Raw genomic sequence first — 15,535 nt, 5'->3', positions numbered from 1 at the left:
TCGAGATCTTATGTAAAATTGAAAGGGGATTAAAAAATTGTAAAACGTAAAATCGTAATGTAAAAAAATCAAAAAATTGTAAAACGTAAAATCGTAATGTAAAAAAATCATAAAAGCGTAAAAGCGTTTGGAATATTGGTCAAATCGTTTTGATGAAAAAAAATCGTAAAAATGTAAAATCGTAGTAATAAATTGAGATTTTAACAACATTGATGTGCAGGGGCAATTCTCAAATTATGCTTGAGGAAACATACTTATTGAGATGTGTGCAACTTCCAAGAACACAATGAATACCGGAAACACAGCCTCCATAGTGCTAACTTTTATTTTTATTTTTTTTATTTTCAAATGTTTGGAATATGAAATGTGTGGAAATAATAATATTCATACGATGGTTTTAACAGAGTGAATGGCAAGAAGCTTTACCTGTTGACTGTTGTGCTTTTGAATTTCAGATGCTGGCAAAGCCATTGTTGTTTGACATATTGGCACCTATTTACTTAGGAATGTGCCATGCAACCAATAAGGTTACTCTAAAGTCAGTTGTTTAGTTGTCTAACTACCTGATGGATTAGAAACAAGGTTGATAAATAATCAATACAATATATAAGTACCATTTATAAAGGAAGTATGGACAGAAAACCAACCAAACCTGTTTCATTTGAAATATGTTAAACACCTTATGTGAAAGAGATACGCTACTCAAATCAATTGGTGCCTATATTGATCATTAGACAAGGAATTATTTCGTCGAAGAAAAAGTGGCAAACTGGCAATGCATAATTTAGCTTTAATAGTCAACTAATCAAAGTTAACGTCTCGAAGAATAAATCTTTGGTGCTACTGTTTACCAAAGATTCAATACATCCCACCAATAGAAATATTACATGTTAGCTAATTTTTTTTTTTTTCTGTCAATTTTTTTTTCTCTCCTATGATGTGTAATGCTCCTATTTGTGGAATGCACTGAATTTTGGTGCAACAGTAACACCAAAGATTTATTCCTAGTATAAACTACTATTAGTTCTATTTCTGCGTTGAAGTTGTCATTTGTCAACATGGTAGACTTAAAAACGCAGAAATAGCACTTCTACCGAACCAAAACAAAATTCAACCTGACCTTAACTGCCTAATTAATTTTTATTTTATTTTTCCCTTTTGGGTCTTTCTTTTCCCTAGCTTGAAATATTCCTAGGTTTCAGTATCAGTACATAAATAAACAAAGGAGATTGAGATTGTCAAGGTTCACATGATGATGATATACTGGCGTTTGGATTGTATCAGACGACCGATTTAACCCTCTCTTTCATCGTGCATGAAAAAGAACCATCTCAACCTCTGCTTATTCGAAATTACTGTTATATTCTCCTTGAAAATTGCAATGCTTCAAAGGACAGGCTCAACTTCTGTTTCGTTGGAGGTGTACATGCAAGTAAATCAAGCTCCCCCACCCTGCCAAGAAGGGCGTAAAAAATCTTGAATCAAGCTAATTAGTGATTTCATAATATGAAACCAGAGCTTAATTTGGTAGTTAGTTTAATTTTCTTCAGGGAGAAAATATGTTTCGTTCCAACAAGTTGATAGAAAAATATTTCAAGACCAGAAACCGATTCATATTTTGGTCCTTCAGTGGAAGAACTACCCACATATTGCAAGTGTGCAGACTCTGAATTTTGTACAAAGCACCCTAAGCAACTTAAACAAAGTGAATTTAGTCTTTAGCAGGCCATTATGAACAAGCATGTGAAGTTGATCCTGTGCATCTAACAAGCAAAAACATCATAAGACCTCTTTAACAGGATTGCCTACAGCAGCATGCACCAACCGTCATGATATATGGTTTGATTTGTGAAGTTTCATTGGAGCCAATCTAATCAAAGACATGCATACAAGCACACAAACAAAGGAAGAGCAAAGTAAAAACAGAACAATCCTTGCAGCATAATGAAGATGATCTTCTAAACATTATCTTAATATGTTGCAGCTCAGAGTCAGAATATCTTCAACAAGGTCAGTATGATCCAAAAGGGGTCAGAATACATATAGTTTTCAGCTAGCATCGGCTAACTGAAACACTAGTCTCATCTCAAAAGGCCAAAAGATTTGAGGATGTGTGTTATACTTGTTAAGGATGGACGAAGATAAGTAAAGAACTTGCTTTTACACAGTAATAGTGAATACTGATATATGACAAATTAAAATTAGTATGTGTTCAACACTGAGCTGGGTCAAAATGTGACATGTATCAGGCTACAAATTTCAAACAACGGGTATCATTGTGCACATTTTGACATCTATGGGAACAAAAGCGCATGCCACATCTCACACAAGTATAATTGGCAGAAAAACCACAAACGGTACAGAAGTGGCGACGGGAAGTTGAGCTTGGAGGTCCAACTGCTGCTTTCCAATAGGAAGGAACATGTGGAGGCAATGATTCTAAGTTTGCCTGCATTTGTAAGAGATGGGTTAGTAATAATAATAATAAACCAAGGTAAGAGTAAACTATGAGTGTGCTATGCGTATGATCTCTTCTGGGTTTAATCAATCACCTCATGCAAGAGCTCAAGGAATGTTCTTGGGGCCTTCCTAGCTTCAAGTGCTTTTGCACCCCTGGTTTTCCTTTTGGTGCCTTTGGACTGCTTTTTCTGCATATACACTGCATAAAATAAAATAAAGTGAATTCTCTTAAGTTTAAGGGCTCTTTATTTGTATTTTTTAATTAAACAAATATGCCTACATTTTTAAAAATAAATCCCAAAAAAAGGTCGTGTTTTTTCATAAAAAGCCCCTGCACAAAAAATAAAATAAAATATGCAATTAGCCAATGAAAATAATTAAAATGAATCCTATGAAGATTCAGGGCTGTTTATGTTTGTTTTTTTTAAGAATTTTTTTTATTTTAATTAAAAAATGTATCTAAATTTTTTAAGATAATTAGATAAGTTATTTTTTAAAATAAAAAAAAAACAATTAAGAGAATTATCTTTTTAAAAGATATATAATTGTGTCATTTTAAATGAGAGAAAAATATAATATAATAATTTTTATTTAAAATTTAAAATTTAAATAAAATAACCAACTTTCTTTCCCATTGTTTCCATTGTGTGTCTTAAAAGGACATTACTATGTCCTTTAAAAAGGACATACAATAAAAAGATGGAATTTATTAATCTCATGTTAAAGAAGATAATTATCTCATGTCACAGAGACAAATTAGTGGGCTCCACCACTTGAAAAAAGAAAAAGGTGACACATTTATCGAAGGATGTGTAAGAAAACTTGTCTCATGAGAATAAGTTTTCCCTAAAAAAATATACTTAGAACTTAAAAGTTTTATAAATTCTTAAGATCAAATTTTAACCATTAATTTTTGATAATATAACGGAACAGTTATAATTTATTAAAAATTAATAATTAATTAATAAGTGTGACCCAATAAATTATAATTACTGTATTGACAAAAATCAACATTAAAATTTGGTGATAAAAAATTGTAAAACTTTTAGGTTACAAGCTTAGTAAATGTTTTTATTTTTGTGCTTTTTTTTTAAGCCCTGGGCAACAAAATAATTCAATAAGAAAATAAAGGGGAAAAAAGAGAGAGAGGAAAACAAATAAAACCCTAACCTTGATCATCGTCGTCTAGAGAAGCTTCATCATCGTCATTATTGGGATCTGCAACCTCAAATCCTGCATTGTCATTCTCCAGAGCATCCAATCGTGCAAGAGCCGCCTAAATCGATTTGAATTGTTAACAAAAACAAAGCTACCCATAAATAAAGTATTCAGATTTCAATTCGTACTAAAAAAATAAAAATCCAAAAATAGAGAGCAGAAAAGCTAGAGATAGAAAGAAACCTGGGTGCGGTTGTCGCTGCTAGCAAGTGCTGAAGCCATTTTGGACGCAACCTTCCGGGTTCGGCTTGACATGCGTCGAATTGAATTGGAACCATCTTCCTCCATTTCTTGGCGAATCACAAATACAAAAACAGCCCTTACTGTGTTTTCACAACCAGAGATGATAACGATAACAAGGAACTTCAACAGGTATTCAATTGAAACTTGAAACTCTTCAATAGGGGTTGGAGCAAGCACTTGATGTGTTATCGGATAAAATTGAATATAATATTAATAGAAATCTATTATAACATTTTTTAAGGAATTTTTGTTAGGAAAAATTGTTTGTCATTTTAAATGATATAAACTTACGTCATTTTAAGAGAGAGATAGACACATGATTTATTTTTTTATTTAAAATTTAAATTAAAAAAAATCATCCACTTTCTCTCTCCCGTGATTTTCATTTCATGTGTCTTTCTCTCTCCTAAAATGACATAATTTATGTCAATTAAAACGACAAACATCAGACCCTTTTTGTTAATAGTCGAATTCTCGATAATTCTAAAAAACAAAATCAATATATAAACGTTTAATTAATTCAAATGTCCCTAAATATATGACTATATTAGTTGGCAAAAAATTATAAACCCAACATATTAATTTTGTTTATAATTTTATTTTTTAAAAATCGTTAAAAAATTTATTTTTCTTAAAATTTTATTATTATTTTATTAAGGGTTTAATTTTTTGTTTTTATTGCGAAATTTTTTCTCTATCATATTCATATTCAAGTAAGTATAAGTAAAATTTTATCACTAAGAGCGATGAGTGCTGCGAACCCTTAGAAACCGATGGGAGTGAACAAGGTGATCATGGTAAGAACCCTGAGAAATCAAGTGAAGAGCGTGACATCCTCCAAAGGAGCAATAAGAGGAATAAAGGAGAAGGGGACAAGTTCTCAAATGATGTGTCTATGATTCCTAGGCAAGAAACTTGGATGGAAAATGAGGATGGACAACGATCAACCTGGAGAGAAATACTGATGCGTCATAATGGTGAAGATGATGACTGGGAAAAAGGAGAGGTTGAGGGAGAAGAAATAACAGGAGAGGAACCTGTTGAGGAAGAAGATGTCAATCATGGAGGGATCAAGATGTAGGATGAAGAAGATGGACGTACCCATTTTAGTTGCACCAAAAGAGCAAGAAAGCGAATGCAGAAACCATGGGAAAAAGCTTTGGTCGTCAAATTACTTGGGAAGAAAGTAGGTGTGGAATTCATGAAGAAAAAAATTAGCACTCTCTGGGTGAGAAAAGGAAAAATCAATGTTACTGACGTTGGAAATGACTTTTTTGTAGTCCAGTTTAGTGATAAGGAGGATCTCAACTTTGCTCTAAATGGTGGTCCATGGGTTGTCCTGGGTCATTATTTATCGCTGAGGAAATGGGAACCAGCGTTTAGACCGAATGGTGCTGGTATTACTAAGATTGCTGCTTGGATTAGACTTCCAAATATTCCTATCGAGTTCTATGATGTAGCCTTTTTTAGAAGGATAGGAAATTGGATAGGAAAGTTGCTTAAAGTGGATAGCACTACAAACGCTCAAGCAAGAGGTCGATTTGCCAGAATCTGTGTTGAATTGGATCTGTCACAGCCATTAAAGGGAGAGTATGTCCTTGATGGTTTTACTAAGCAAATTGAATATGAAGGGCTATGCCTCATTTGCTTTGGCTGTGGGAGATATGGTCATAATACTAAGGGATGTTCTGCTGCTCCAAAGAATGCTGTTCCAAAGAATCATACCCCAGAAAACGATCAAATTATGCCTCACGTTCATGAGGAGGGTTCTGGAAATTCAGGATTCAAGCGTAGCATTGGGCTGGGACCGTGGATGGTCGTCAACCTCCATCAGAGAAGCCGTCAACCAGCTCATCCAACGTCTGCAGGCCAGACTGGCTCTAGTTCAAAACCGTTACCAAGGAATAATGGCAAAGGAGTTATGATTAGCGATAATCATGGTGATAAGGAGGCAATCATGCAATCTCGTTTTGCTGTTTTAACGGAAACAAAAAATCCTATTAATGAGGAAGATCATAACCAAAGAATCCAATCTTCTCTCATTAATTCGGAAACTAATCAGCCGGTTATTCTTTCCAAATCGTGGACTAAATCAAAAAAGAATAAAGATCCTACTAGGGCTAACATAACGGAAATTAAGAGCCAGATTGTTTCCGTTTCAAGTGTGAGTCAGCATCGACCTATCCAGCAGCAAACAAACGACCATCACGTCATTCAACCTTCTTCCACAGACGTCGATCCTATGTCTTATACTCCTTCCATTCAGCATGCTCAGGTTAATAGGATGATTGAAGATCCCTCCACTGTTCAGAATGACGGTCAGTGGCATGGAACTTTTGTTAAAAAGGGCCCTGATAGAAACGATGTTGTCGCTGATATTCCTATTAATCCATGGGCATGGATGTGGATAAAGAACGAATTGATGTTAGTTCACATATGGAGGATACAAGAACCTCAGAGTCTTGTGCTCAACCTAGTTTTTAATGAAGTTGATCTTTTGGAACTGTAGGGGTGCAGTGAAACCCCAGTTTCAGAAATCTCTTTCTTTGTTCACTCATAAGCATAAGCCTAGCATTGTGGTTATCCTTGAACCTCGATGTAGTGGGCGAAAGGCCACTGCCATAATCCGTAAAACTGGGTTTAAATATTCTTTTGTTCAAGAAGCTGATGGGTACTCAGGGGGTATTTGGGTTCTTTGGAATGACGAGGCTGGTCTCATCGATATTATACATCATAAGAAGCAGTTTGTCCATTTTAAAGTTCAGAATCCTTCTTTCCCTTCTTTCTCTTGTACTGCAGTTTATGCAAGCCCTAGAGATGACCTTAGAAAGGATCTTTGGGTGGATTTGATTAACTTTGGTCTCCATTGTAATGAGCCTTGGCTGGTTGCGGGAGATTTTAATGAAATTGCTCATCGCAATGAGAAGAAAGGTGGTAGTCGAGTTGACACAAATAGATGCTCCAAGTTCGCAACCATTCTTAATGACTGTAAGCTCATGGATCTAGGGGGATCGGGTCCTTGGTTTACATGGAAAGGTCCAAAGTTTTTACATCTTGATCGTGTTTTCAAAAAGCTTGATCGTGCCTGTGGAAATGCTAGCTTGAAGACCACTTTTACAGATGATGGTGCTAAAGTTTTACCTAGGGTTTATTCTGATCATTACCCTATTATGGTCCATCTGACCAACTTGGATAATGATTGGAGAAGACGACCCTTCCGTTTTGAATTGGCTTAGATGGAGCGTTATGATTTTAAAAGATTCTTAAATAGTTGCTGGAATAATGAAAAGGATACAAGAACAAATCTGCAAGACCTGACGCCAAGGCTCAAGAATTGGAATAAGACAGTCTTCGGTAACATCTTCAGTAGGAAAACTAACCTGCTGAACAGTATCGAAGAAATTCAGAAGCATGTTGACTATCATTCTGATTTGTCTCTTCAATCCAAAGAAAAGGAGTTTAGGAGGGATCTCGATACAGTTCTTATTCAAGAAGAAATCCTTTGGTTTCAAAAGTCCAGAATAAAGTGGATAAATGATGGGGATAGAAATACAAAATTCTATCACATTAAGACAGCATCCAGAAGAAGTTGTAATAAGATTCTTGAGCTCAAGAATTCTGATGGAATTTGGGTTAGGGATGTTCGACAACTGCAGAACCTGGCAACAGATTTCTACAGTAATTTATTTTGTGAAGATATCCATATTCGAGACTGGGTGAAAACAAAGAATACTTGGCCTTCTCTTAATGTGGATCTCTTGGCAAATATGTCTCATAATCTTGCTGATGAAGAAATTTCAAAAGCTGTTTTTAGCATCAATGGCTCAAAAGCTCCAGGGGAGGATGGGTTCCCTGCTGTTTTCTATCAAAAGAATTGGAATCTTATTAAGGCTCATATTCTTCATGATATTCATATGATGTTTCAGAATCCTAATCTGATCCATCTTGTCAATACTACTATTTTAGTTCTCATTCCTAAAGTCAAGAGACCTGAAAGTGTGAAGCAGCTTCGACCAATCTCTTTATGCAATGTATCCTACAAAATTCTCAGCAAAATTCTGGTTAACAGACTGAAGCCTTTAATGGAAGAGATGGTGTCTCTTTTCCAAGCTAGTTTTGTTCCTAAGCAGCATATCCAGGATAATATTATCATCACCCAAGAGCTGATCCATTCAATGAGACGGATGAGAGGTAGGAGATGTTTCATGGCGATTAAAATTGACTTGGAAAAGGCATATGACAAGTTAAGCTGGGATTTTGTGCACAAAGTTTTGGAGGAAATCCAAATCCCACAATGGCTTATAATCCTTATCATGAATTGCATTAAGTCTGATAAGGTATCAGTTCTGTGGAATGGAGCTATCGCTGGAGATTACCTTCCTTCTAGAGGAGTTTGGCAAGGAGATCCTCTATCACCATATATTTTTGTTCTAGCCATGGAAAAATTATCCCATATCATCCAGGATGCTGTTGATAATAAAAGCTGGAAGCCAATTTCAGCCGGATCTAAAGGCCCTAAAATTGCTCATCTCATGTTCGCTGATGACTTGATGCTGTTTGCAGAAGCCTCTCTAGATCAAATCAATATTATCTTGGATTGTTTGAGGACTTTCAGCTCCATGTCTGGGTTACAGGTTAGTATCCCAAAATCCAGTATTTTTCTCTCTAAAAATATGGATCCTCATATTGCTGATGAAATTACGTAAGTGTGTGGTTTCAAGAAAACTCACAATATTGGGAGATATCTTGGATCCATGATGAAGCATGGCCGAGTTTCTAAAGTCCATTATGCGGATGTTGTTGAGAGAATCCGGCACAAGCTGGCTGGGTGGAGTAACCAGGTCTTATCTTTTGCTGGTCGTGTTACTTTATCCAATTCTGTTATTTCAGCCACTCCCAACTTCCAGATGCAGAACAGCCTGCTACCTGTAGCTATTTGTGATGAAATTGAGAAGCTGCAAAGAGGTTTTATATAGGGTGACACTCATGATCAAAGGAGGACTCATCTTGTTGCTTGGGATAATCTTTATAAGCCTAAGTGCATGGGTGGTTTAGGGGTGATCAATCTTAGAATCCAAAATAGAGCTTTCTTTCATAAGCTTGCTTGGAATTTGATTAATTCGCCTCACTCATTGTGGGCTCGTGTTATATCCAGCAAATATAGGCGAGGGGTGGATCTTCGAAGGGAGGTGATTCACAAAACCTATGATTCATATTTCTGGAAAAACCTGTGTAGTGTGTGGCCTTCGTTTCTTCAAGCAACTCGTTGGGACATTGGTGATGGTATTGATACGATATTCTGGAAAGATAATTTGCATGGTCTATCAGATAGTCTTGTATCTCTTGCTACATCAATGCCTACGTTGAATGATATGCATCTTCCTGCTAGCCATTTTGTGAGTAATGATGGTCAATGGAATTATTCGTACATGCATCAATATTTCACTGACCATGTTATTGCTAGAATTTCTGCAATCCCTACTCCTTGCGAGTCAGCTGGACCTGATCGAATTATTTGGAAGAATAAGAAGGTAGGTTCTTCATTGGTAAAAACTGCTTATTATTCTATGCTTAATTTCCCTCTTAAGAAGGTGCAAAATACTTGGTCTAGCTTGTGGAATTGGAATGGTCCTCCGAGAGTTAAAGCATGCATGTGGATAATTATGCATGGGCGGCTTCTCACTAAGGATCACACAGCTACTTGGAGTGGTGGTCACAGTTTTTGTTTGTGTTGTCTTGGTGAGTTGGAAACGAATCTCCATGTCTTGCGTGATTGTAAGCATGCTCGTGGAATCTGGGACTATCTACTATTACCTCATCATATGAGCTCATTCTATAGCGGCGACTAGGGAGGTTGAGTTGAGAAGAATATTACAATGTCATGGGGTCATGAGAGCCTAGATGATTGGCGTGATTTATTCTTCATCTCTTGTTTGTTTTTATGGGGTTGGAGAAATAAAAGTGTCCATGATTCTAGCTTCACTCATCCCACTCATGGGTTGAAATTGATTCGTATGTATATTGAGGAGATGTACAACAATAAGGGCAGGAAGCTTTTGCAGACTAGTAGCTCCAGTAATACCCGATCTGTTAAGTGGATACCACCGAGAGTAAATTGGGTGAAGATCAATGTTGATGGAGCGGTCGAAAGGATTGGCGAAAGGGCTGCTTGTGGTGGGTTAATCCGTTCTGCTGATGGTTTATGGCTTGGTGGTTTTGAGTATCATAGTGGTGCTTGTACTCCAGTTATGGCAGAATTGTGGGGAACCCTTAAAGGTTTGGAGATATGCTGGCAATTGGGGTTTAGGAAGGTGGAACTAGAAGGAGATGCTTCTGAAGTTTTCTCTGTTCTTGCAGATTGCAATGCAGCTTGTCAGCCGCGCATCGTGGCTAAGATACAAGCACTTATTACTCAGGACTGGGAGGTTACTCTTACTCATATTCCTAGAGATGCAAATTCATGTGCAGATTGGTTAGCTAAGTCTGCTCTTCATAAAGGATCTGGATTTTGGCATCATCAAATCATGCCAAATCAGCTTGCTCATCTTTTTGCTCAAGATTTCCATGGGATTATTGACCCTGGATAGTTTGTAGTTTTTGTTTGTTTTCTGTTGGTTTTTGTTTGGGGATATGCCCCTTATTGTTATAAAAAAAAAAAGTAAATATAAGTGACTTTCATTAATCTTTTCTTTCTCTTCGTTTTATGATTATTTTTCGCTTTGTTAAATAACGAACTTGACTTTGTATGCTCAAGGGCACAAAAAAGTTAGAACGAATCAAGTGTAAATGACCTTTAAATAATTTTTTTTTTTTTAAATCTCAACTTTCTATTTTTTTTAAAAAATCTATAGTTATAATAGACTGACGGTAGATTCTCTCATGTTAAAAAAAAAAAATATGACAATGATTATATAAGGAATCATAACCATACAAAAGTGGACCAATGGTGATAAAAAAAATAATATTGAAATAAATAATTACAAAATTATCACTATTAATTTACTCTTATATGATTGTGATTTTTTTTCCATGCATATCATGTTTTTTTGGTATCTATTTTCCTCTTTACAGTATAATTGTTATCTTTGTCTATCTCAACAAAAAAATCTAAAGAAAAAGTTTAAATTATTTTTCTTTTCTCTTTATTTTAAAATATTACAAGCCCGATGACAGATTAATAATTATGCAGACAAAAGGTTTGAGTTTTCGTCCATTTTACCTATTCACTTGTGAAGTAAAAGTAAGAGATACATGACTTTTTTTTTTTTTTTTTTTTGGTAACAAGAGATGCATAACTTTGCTCTACAGAGAAACTACAACATTATCTATTCTTTTTCCTAAAAGAACAATGAACTAGTCTTCATCTAAATACTAGATCTCAAATATTCACACATAATCAAGTAAATCAGGCTATTTACTGGGTATTAACAAATAATGTATTAACTCTTAATGCTAAGTTAACAAATTCCTATAACAGCCTTTGAGATCACCACAATGCAGTTGAAGAAATCAATTCTATCCTCTTAGGATTTGTTGATGAACCACTAAAACAGAAGCTGAGCCAGAAAAATCTTCAGAGGAAACATAGTCTCCAATTAGTCCCAACTCTTCATTTTCACCCCATTCTGATAATCCAGTAAGAAGAACAGGGTTTATCCCTTGTTTCCTTCCCACTATCAAAAGATCATAACCACCATCATTCATAGCCTGAATTGCTGCTATTGTTTCTTCTCCATCTCTAACCACAACCTCTCTATACAACACTCTTTGATTCACCTCATTCTTAACCCAAAACCAAGTCACTGTTCCATCATCAAGCTTCTTCTCCATTTCATCATCCCCTATATAGTTATGAGAAAGGAACCTTATCACTGTCAGAGACACATCTTGGTTATCAATCAACCTATCTGCATAAACAAGAGCTTCTCTAGCATCTGCACCACCCAGAAACAACACAGCAAATCTATATCTACATTGACGAAAAGAATTTCCCAAGGGGGTGATTTCAAGAAGACCCTTATCAACAAGAATTGCAATAGAGCAAGGTGCATGCTTTAACACTTGTAAATTCGGAGATAGCATCTTCTTGTAAGGTAAGATGATTAAAGAAGCATCTTGTTCAAGTGATAGCTCACAAATGTCTTGGAACATTGATTGCTTTGGTGCCACAGCTGTGAAATATTGTAGCTTCACAAACACTCCTCTATGTTGTTGATAACGCTCAAGGGCATTTATGGTGTTTGTCCATTGATAAATTTGAGGCACTTCTTGTTTCTCATGGTCTATGAGCAAAGGGTTAGCACGACCTTCAAGCTCGATTAGTCTAAGAGCAGAAACTAAAAGTGGACTTGTTGAGGTTGGATTTGAGAGATCAAGTAGATGGATGAGGCCATTTATGCTTTCAGCATCAAGAACACATAGCACTATTCTAAGTTCTGCGTTTGGAGGGTTGTGTTGGATGTTCCTCCTTTGGTTCACAATGTATGGTCTTGTTGGATCATATAATATGGAGATCAGAGGTGTGAAAGTTGCAGTCAGTGCTGTTGTCATTAGCACTAATAATGTGAAGCCTGGCGGCTTTAAGACCTGTATAAATGCACGCACAAAAACCACAATAATTGGATTGAGTTCTTTGAAACCTTTTTGTTTCTATGTCCATACATGATTATCCTTCATGTCAAAAAAGGAAAACACTTAAAAGAATGAATTTTCAAGCTTCTAATAGATAACTAAATTATAAATTATGGGTTTGATATTTCTTCTGTGATCTCAAAATGACATTGTTTTAAGTTTGGCGAAAGATATATACCACTATATTTGCATGAAAATCTTTCATAATGATTTGTTTATGTAGCAGCTACACATAACTATATGTCTATGGAATTATTTAACCAAATACTACATAAGAAATAGATGTAAAAGTGAACTAAGTATTAAAGGAAATATAAGGTGGTGGAGCTTTTACCCTTTTGTCCATCAAGTGCACAAACAATAGGAGTTCAATTTGGCCTCTTAAGCTCATAATGAGGCTGAAGGTTAGTCCATCCCTGAGTGGCATGCGCCAATAGAAAGCAGCAATCCAAGTGGAAAAGAATTTGGTCAAGTAGCCAGTTAAAACCATAACAAACAATGGTGACAAACTAGACCAATCAGCAGCAACCATGGCAAAAATATCAGTATATGATCCAACAATAACGAATGAGAATGGCAAAAGGAACTCTGTCATAATTGTCTTGCTCTTGTTTACAAGTGTTGCTCCTAAACGTGGGCCATCAGGAATTGCTAAGCCCAACCACAAAGGCCCATTAGCAATAGCTATACCTAACATGTCAGTTATAAAGCCCATCACAAAAACCCCTAAAAGAATAGCAACCACATAAGACTGATCCACTGGTTGACCTTCTGGGGTTTTCTTATTTATCCAAACCATTGCAGGCCTAACACAAAACAAAATAAACGCCATCAAGCTAAATAGACAAAGCATATACCACAAAGCATTCTCTGTTCTTGATTCTCCTTGTTTCCCTGCCTCAAATGCTACAACGGTACCAACACCAAAAGCATCTCCTATCATTGCTGTGGACAATGCCGTTCTCCCTACATCTGAGTTCAAAAGATTAAGCTCTTTGAGGACATTGTAGAGAACAGGAAATGCCGTGATCCCCAAGTAACCTGTAAGTATTCCTATTGAAGAAATCGTGGCTAGTTCTGCATCCATGTTCTTTCTCATGTATAGAGCCACCGAAAAAACTGACATTGTGGGAACGAGTATACCAAAAATTGCTGTAGACACGTGCATTCTTCCTGACTTTCTTAATAGGCCAGGATCCATCTTCACACCATAAATGAAAAGAAAGAACATGAATCCCATTACTCCAAGATTGTTCACCAGGAATTGTGCTGTCGCTGGCATCATGTGACGTTGAAACCATTTACTTCGTCCAAGAACAGAAGGTCCAATTATCATACCCCCCTTGAAGAAGAAAAAAAAAATGAATTTTTTTATGATATACAAAACTTTATGATAAAATTCAAGGGATTAATATTTTTTACGTCACTGAAGATAATTTTATCTCCTACACTCATAAAAGTACGTGGGACGTATTTTTTTCCTTCTCTTTTTACTTTTTACACGACAACACATAGATCCCATACACTTTTATTCATGTGCAGGAGATAAAATTATATATTATAACGTAAGAAACATTAACCCAAAATTTAATATAAGAAATAATAATGATGATATTATTAAGAAGCTTACGATTATTTGAGAAATGATTACGGGTTGTCTGAGAGGCTTAAGAAGAAAACGAACAGTGCGAGTGATGGCAATGACGAGAATGAGATGGAAAATTAGTAGTGAGAAGGGGTAAGCTAAAGGGTTGTCACCATTAGTTAAGATGCCAGAAGGGTGAAAATCATTAACTGAATGACACAGAATGGGAAGGGGAGTTGTAGAGTTAGTGCCAATCTTTACCATGTTATCTTGCATGACACGATGAGATTGAGAAGGATAATTAAAGTGTTGCTGTTTCTGCTGCCATCCATTGGGTGTTTGTAGCAAACGGTTTGCTGGGTATAATCTAGTCATGCATGAAATTTTCTGGAAACCATATACACATGAAGAATCACATAGGGAAGAGAGAGAGAGAGAGAAGAGAAACAGGGCCTACAAAGGATTGTGGATATACGTCAAAGTGGGAGAACTAGTGCTCCCCTTTCATTCTAATGGTTAACCATGCTTTCTTTATTTTGTGAGGTAAATATTTCACTTAATTTTTCTTTTTCTTTTTTGTTTATTTTATAATTATTTTTATATATTTCATACATCTTAAAAACATGTTTTGTTGATAATTAATTGACGAAAGTGATTAGTCTGAATTCAAATTACCTCTCTCTCTCTCTCTCTCTTTCTCTCTTTCTTATCTTTTCAATTAAAAAAATAATATAACAAAGGTGCAGGTTATTTTACAAACTTTTTTGTTTACAAACTACACTAAGTACAATCGGTCATACTTTAATCATACAGCGTACGACCGGTCGTACTTAGTGTAATTTGCAAAAAAAAAATTGTAAACGGATCATATCCCTATAACAAATATCATGTGGGTCAACTGGTAGAGTTGTTCCAATTTATAGTCTTGTCCTATTAGAATTGGATTAGTTAAGAAATTCATGAATTGGTGGGAAAATATAAAAAAAAAGACCTTTTTTCTTTTAAATAAACAGTTTTTTTTTTGTGAGATATTATTTTTCAATTAAAAAATAAAAGAAACAGAAAAAAAGACTAGTGTTGGAAAACCCTACTCAACCAGGATGAATCGATTAAGGAACCGATAAATCGATCATATAATTAATCTGAGCAAAATAATAAATTGGATAAACAGTGAAACTGATGCAACTCGGCTGAATTTTGTAAAAATCATCGATGACTCGTCCGATTCAGATAAAGCCGAACATATTATGCATGTTTATTTAAAAAAAGAAATACCAAAACTCCTCGTTTATCAATAGGGTCTATCAATGTACCAAAGCACCATGCTCATCTACCAACTCTGAATTGTTGTTTGAGAAGTCCAAAACATAATGCATCAAAAGAGCTAGCTTTCCTTGC

General features: G+C 35.6%; 2 protein-coding genes across 5 annotated transcripts; both read right to left on the bottom strand.

The window, feature by feature from the left end:
• Positions 1–547: 547 nt before the first annotated feature.
• Positions 548–4,093, bottom strand: LOC133303986 (SWR1 complex subunit 6). 4 transcript variants are annotated; one of them, XR_009750547.1, is made up of 7 exons: positions 3,862–4,093; positions 3,631–3,736; positions 2,553–2,659; positions 2,327–2,449; positions 1,250–1,452; positions 653–718; positions 548–563 (listed from the first exon to the last, which is right to left on the bottom strand). XR_009750547.1 is itself a non-coding variant. In XM_061503958.1 (5 exons), the coding sequence occupies exons 1-5, from the start codon at positions 3,964–3,966 to the stop codon at positions 1,438–1,440; spliced, it is 456 nt and encodes a 151-aa protein (XP_061359942.1). In that variant the 5' UTR covers positions 3,967–4,093; the 3' UTR covers positions 1,039–1,437. The 4 variants fall into 4 exon arrangements, 2 of the variants coding, with proteins under 2 accessions (XP_061359942.1, XP_061359941.1); XM_061503958.1 differs by lacking the exons at positions 548–563; positions 653–718 and having other exon boundaries at positions 1,039–1,452; XR_009750546.1 differs by lacking the exons at positions 548–563; positions 653–718 and having other exon boundaries at positions 1,420–1,452; positions 1,647–2,449.
• A 7,343-nt stretch (positions 4,094–11,436) lies between these two features.
• Positions 11,437–14,401, bottom strand: LOC133303973 (cation/H(+) antiporter 24). The gene is made up of 3 exons (XM_061503943.1): positions 14,183–14,401; positions 12,887–13,894; positions 11,437–12,507 (listed from the first exon to the last, which is right to left on the bottom strand). The coding sequence occupies exons 1-3, from the start codon at positions 14,399–14,401 to the stop codon at positions 11,437–11,439; spliced, it is 2,298 nt and encodes a 765-aa protein (XP_061359927.1).
• Between the last annotated feature and the right edge of the window lie 1,134 nt (positions 14,402–15,535).

The sequence above is a fragment of the Gastrolobium bilobum genome, unplaced genomic scaffold, assembly GCF_033153095.1.
Source record: "Gastrolobium bilobum isolate Gb01-03AN ecotype WA unplaced genomic scaffold, APGP_CSIRO_Gbil_v1 utg6918, whole genome shotgun sequence".
NCBI classification, from domain to species: Eukaryota; Viridiplantae; Streptophyta; class Magnoliopsida; order Fabales; family Fabaceae; genus Gastrolobium; species Gastrolobium bilobum.
This window is presented reverse-complemented; position numbering and strand designations above follow the sequence as displayed.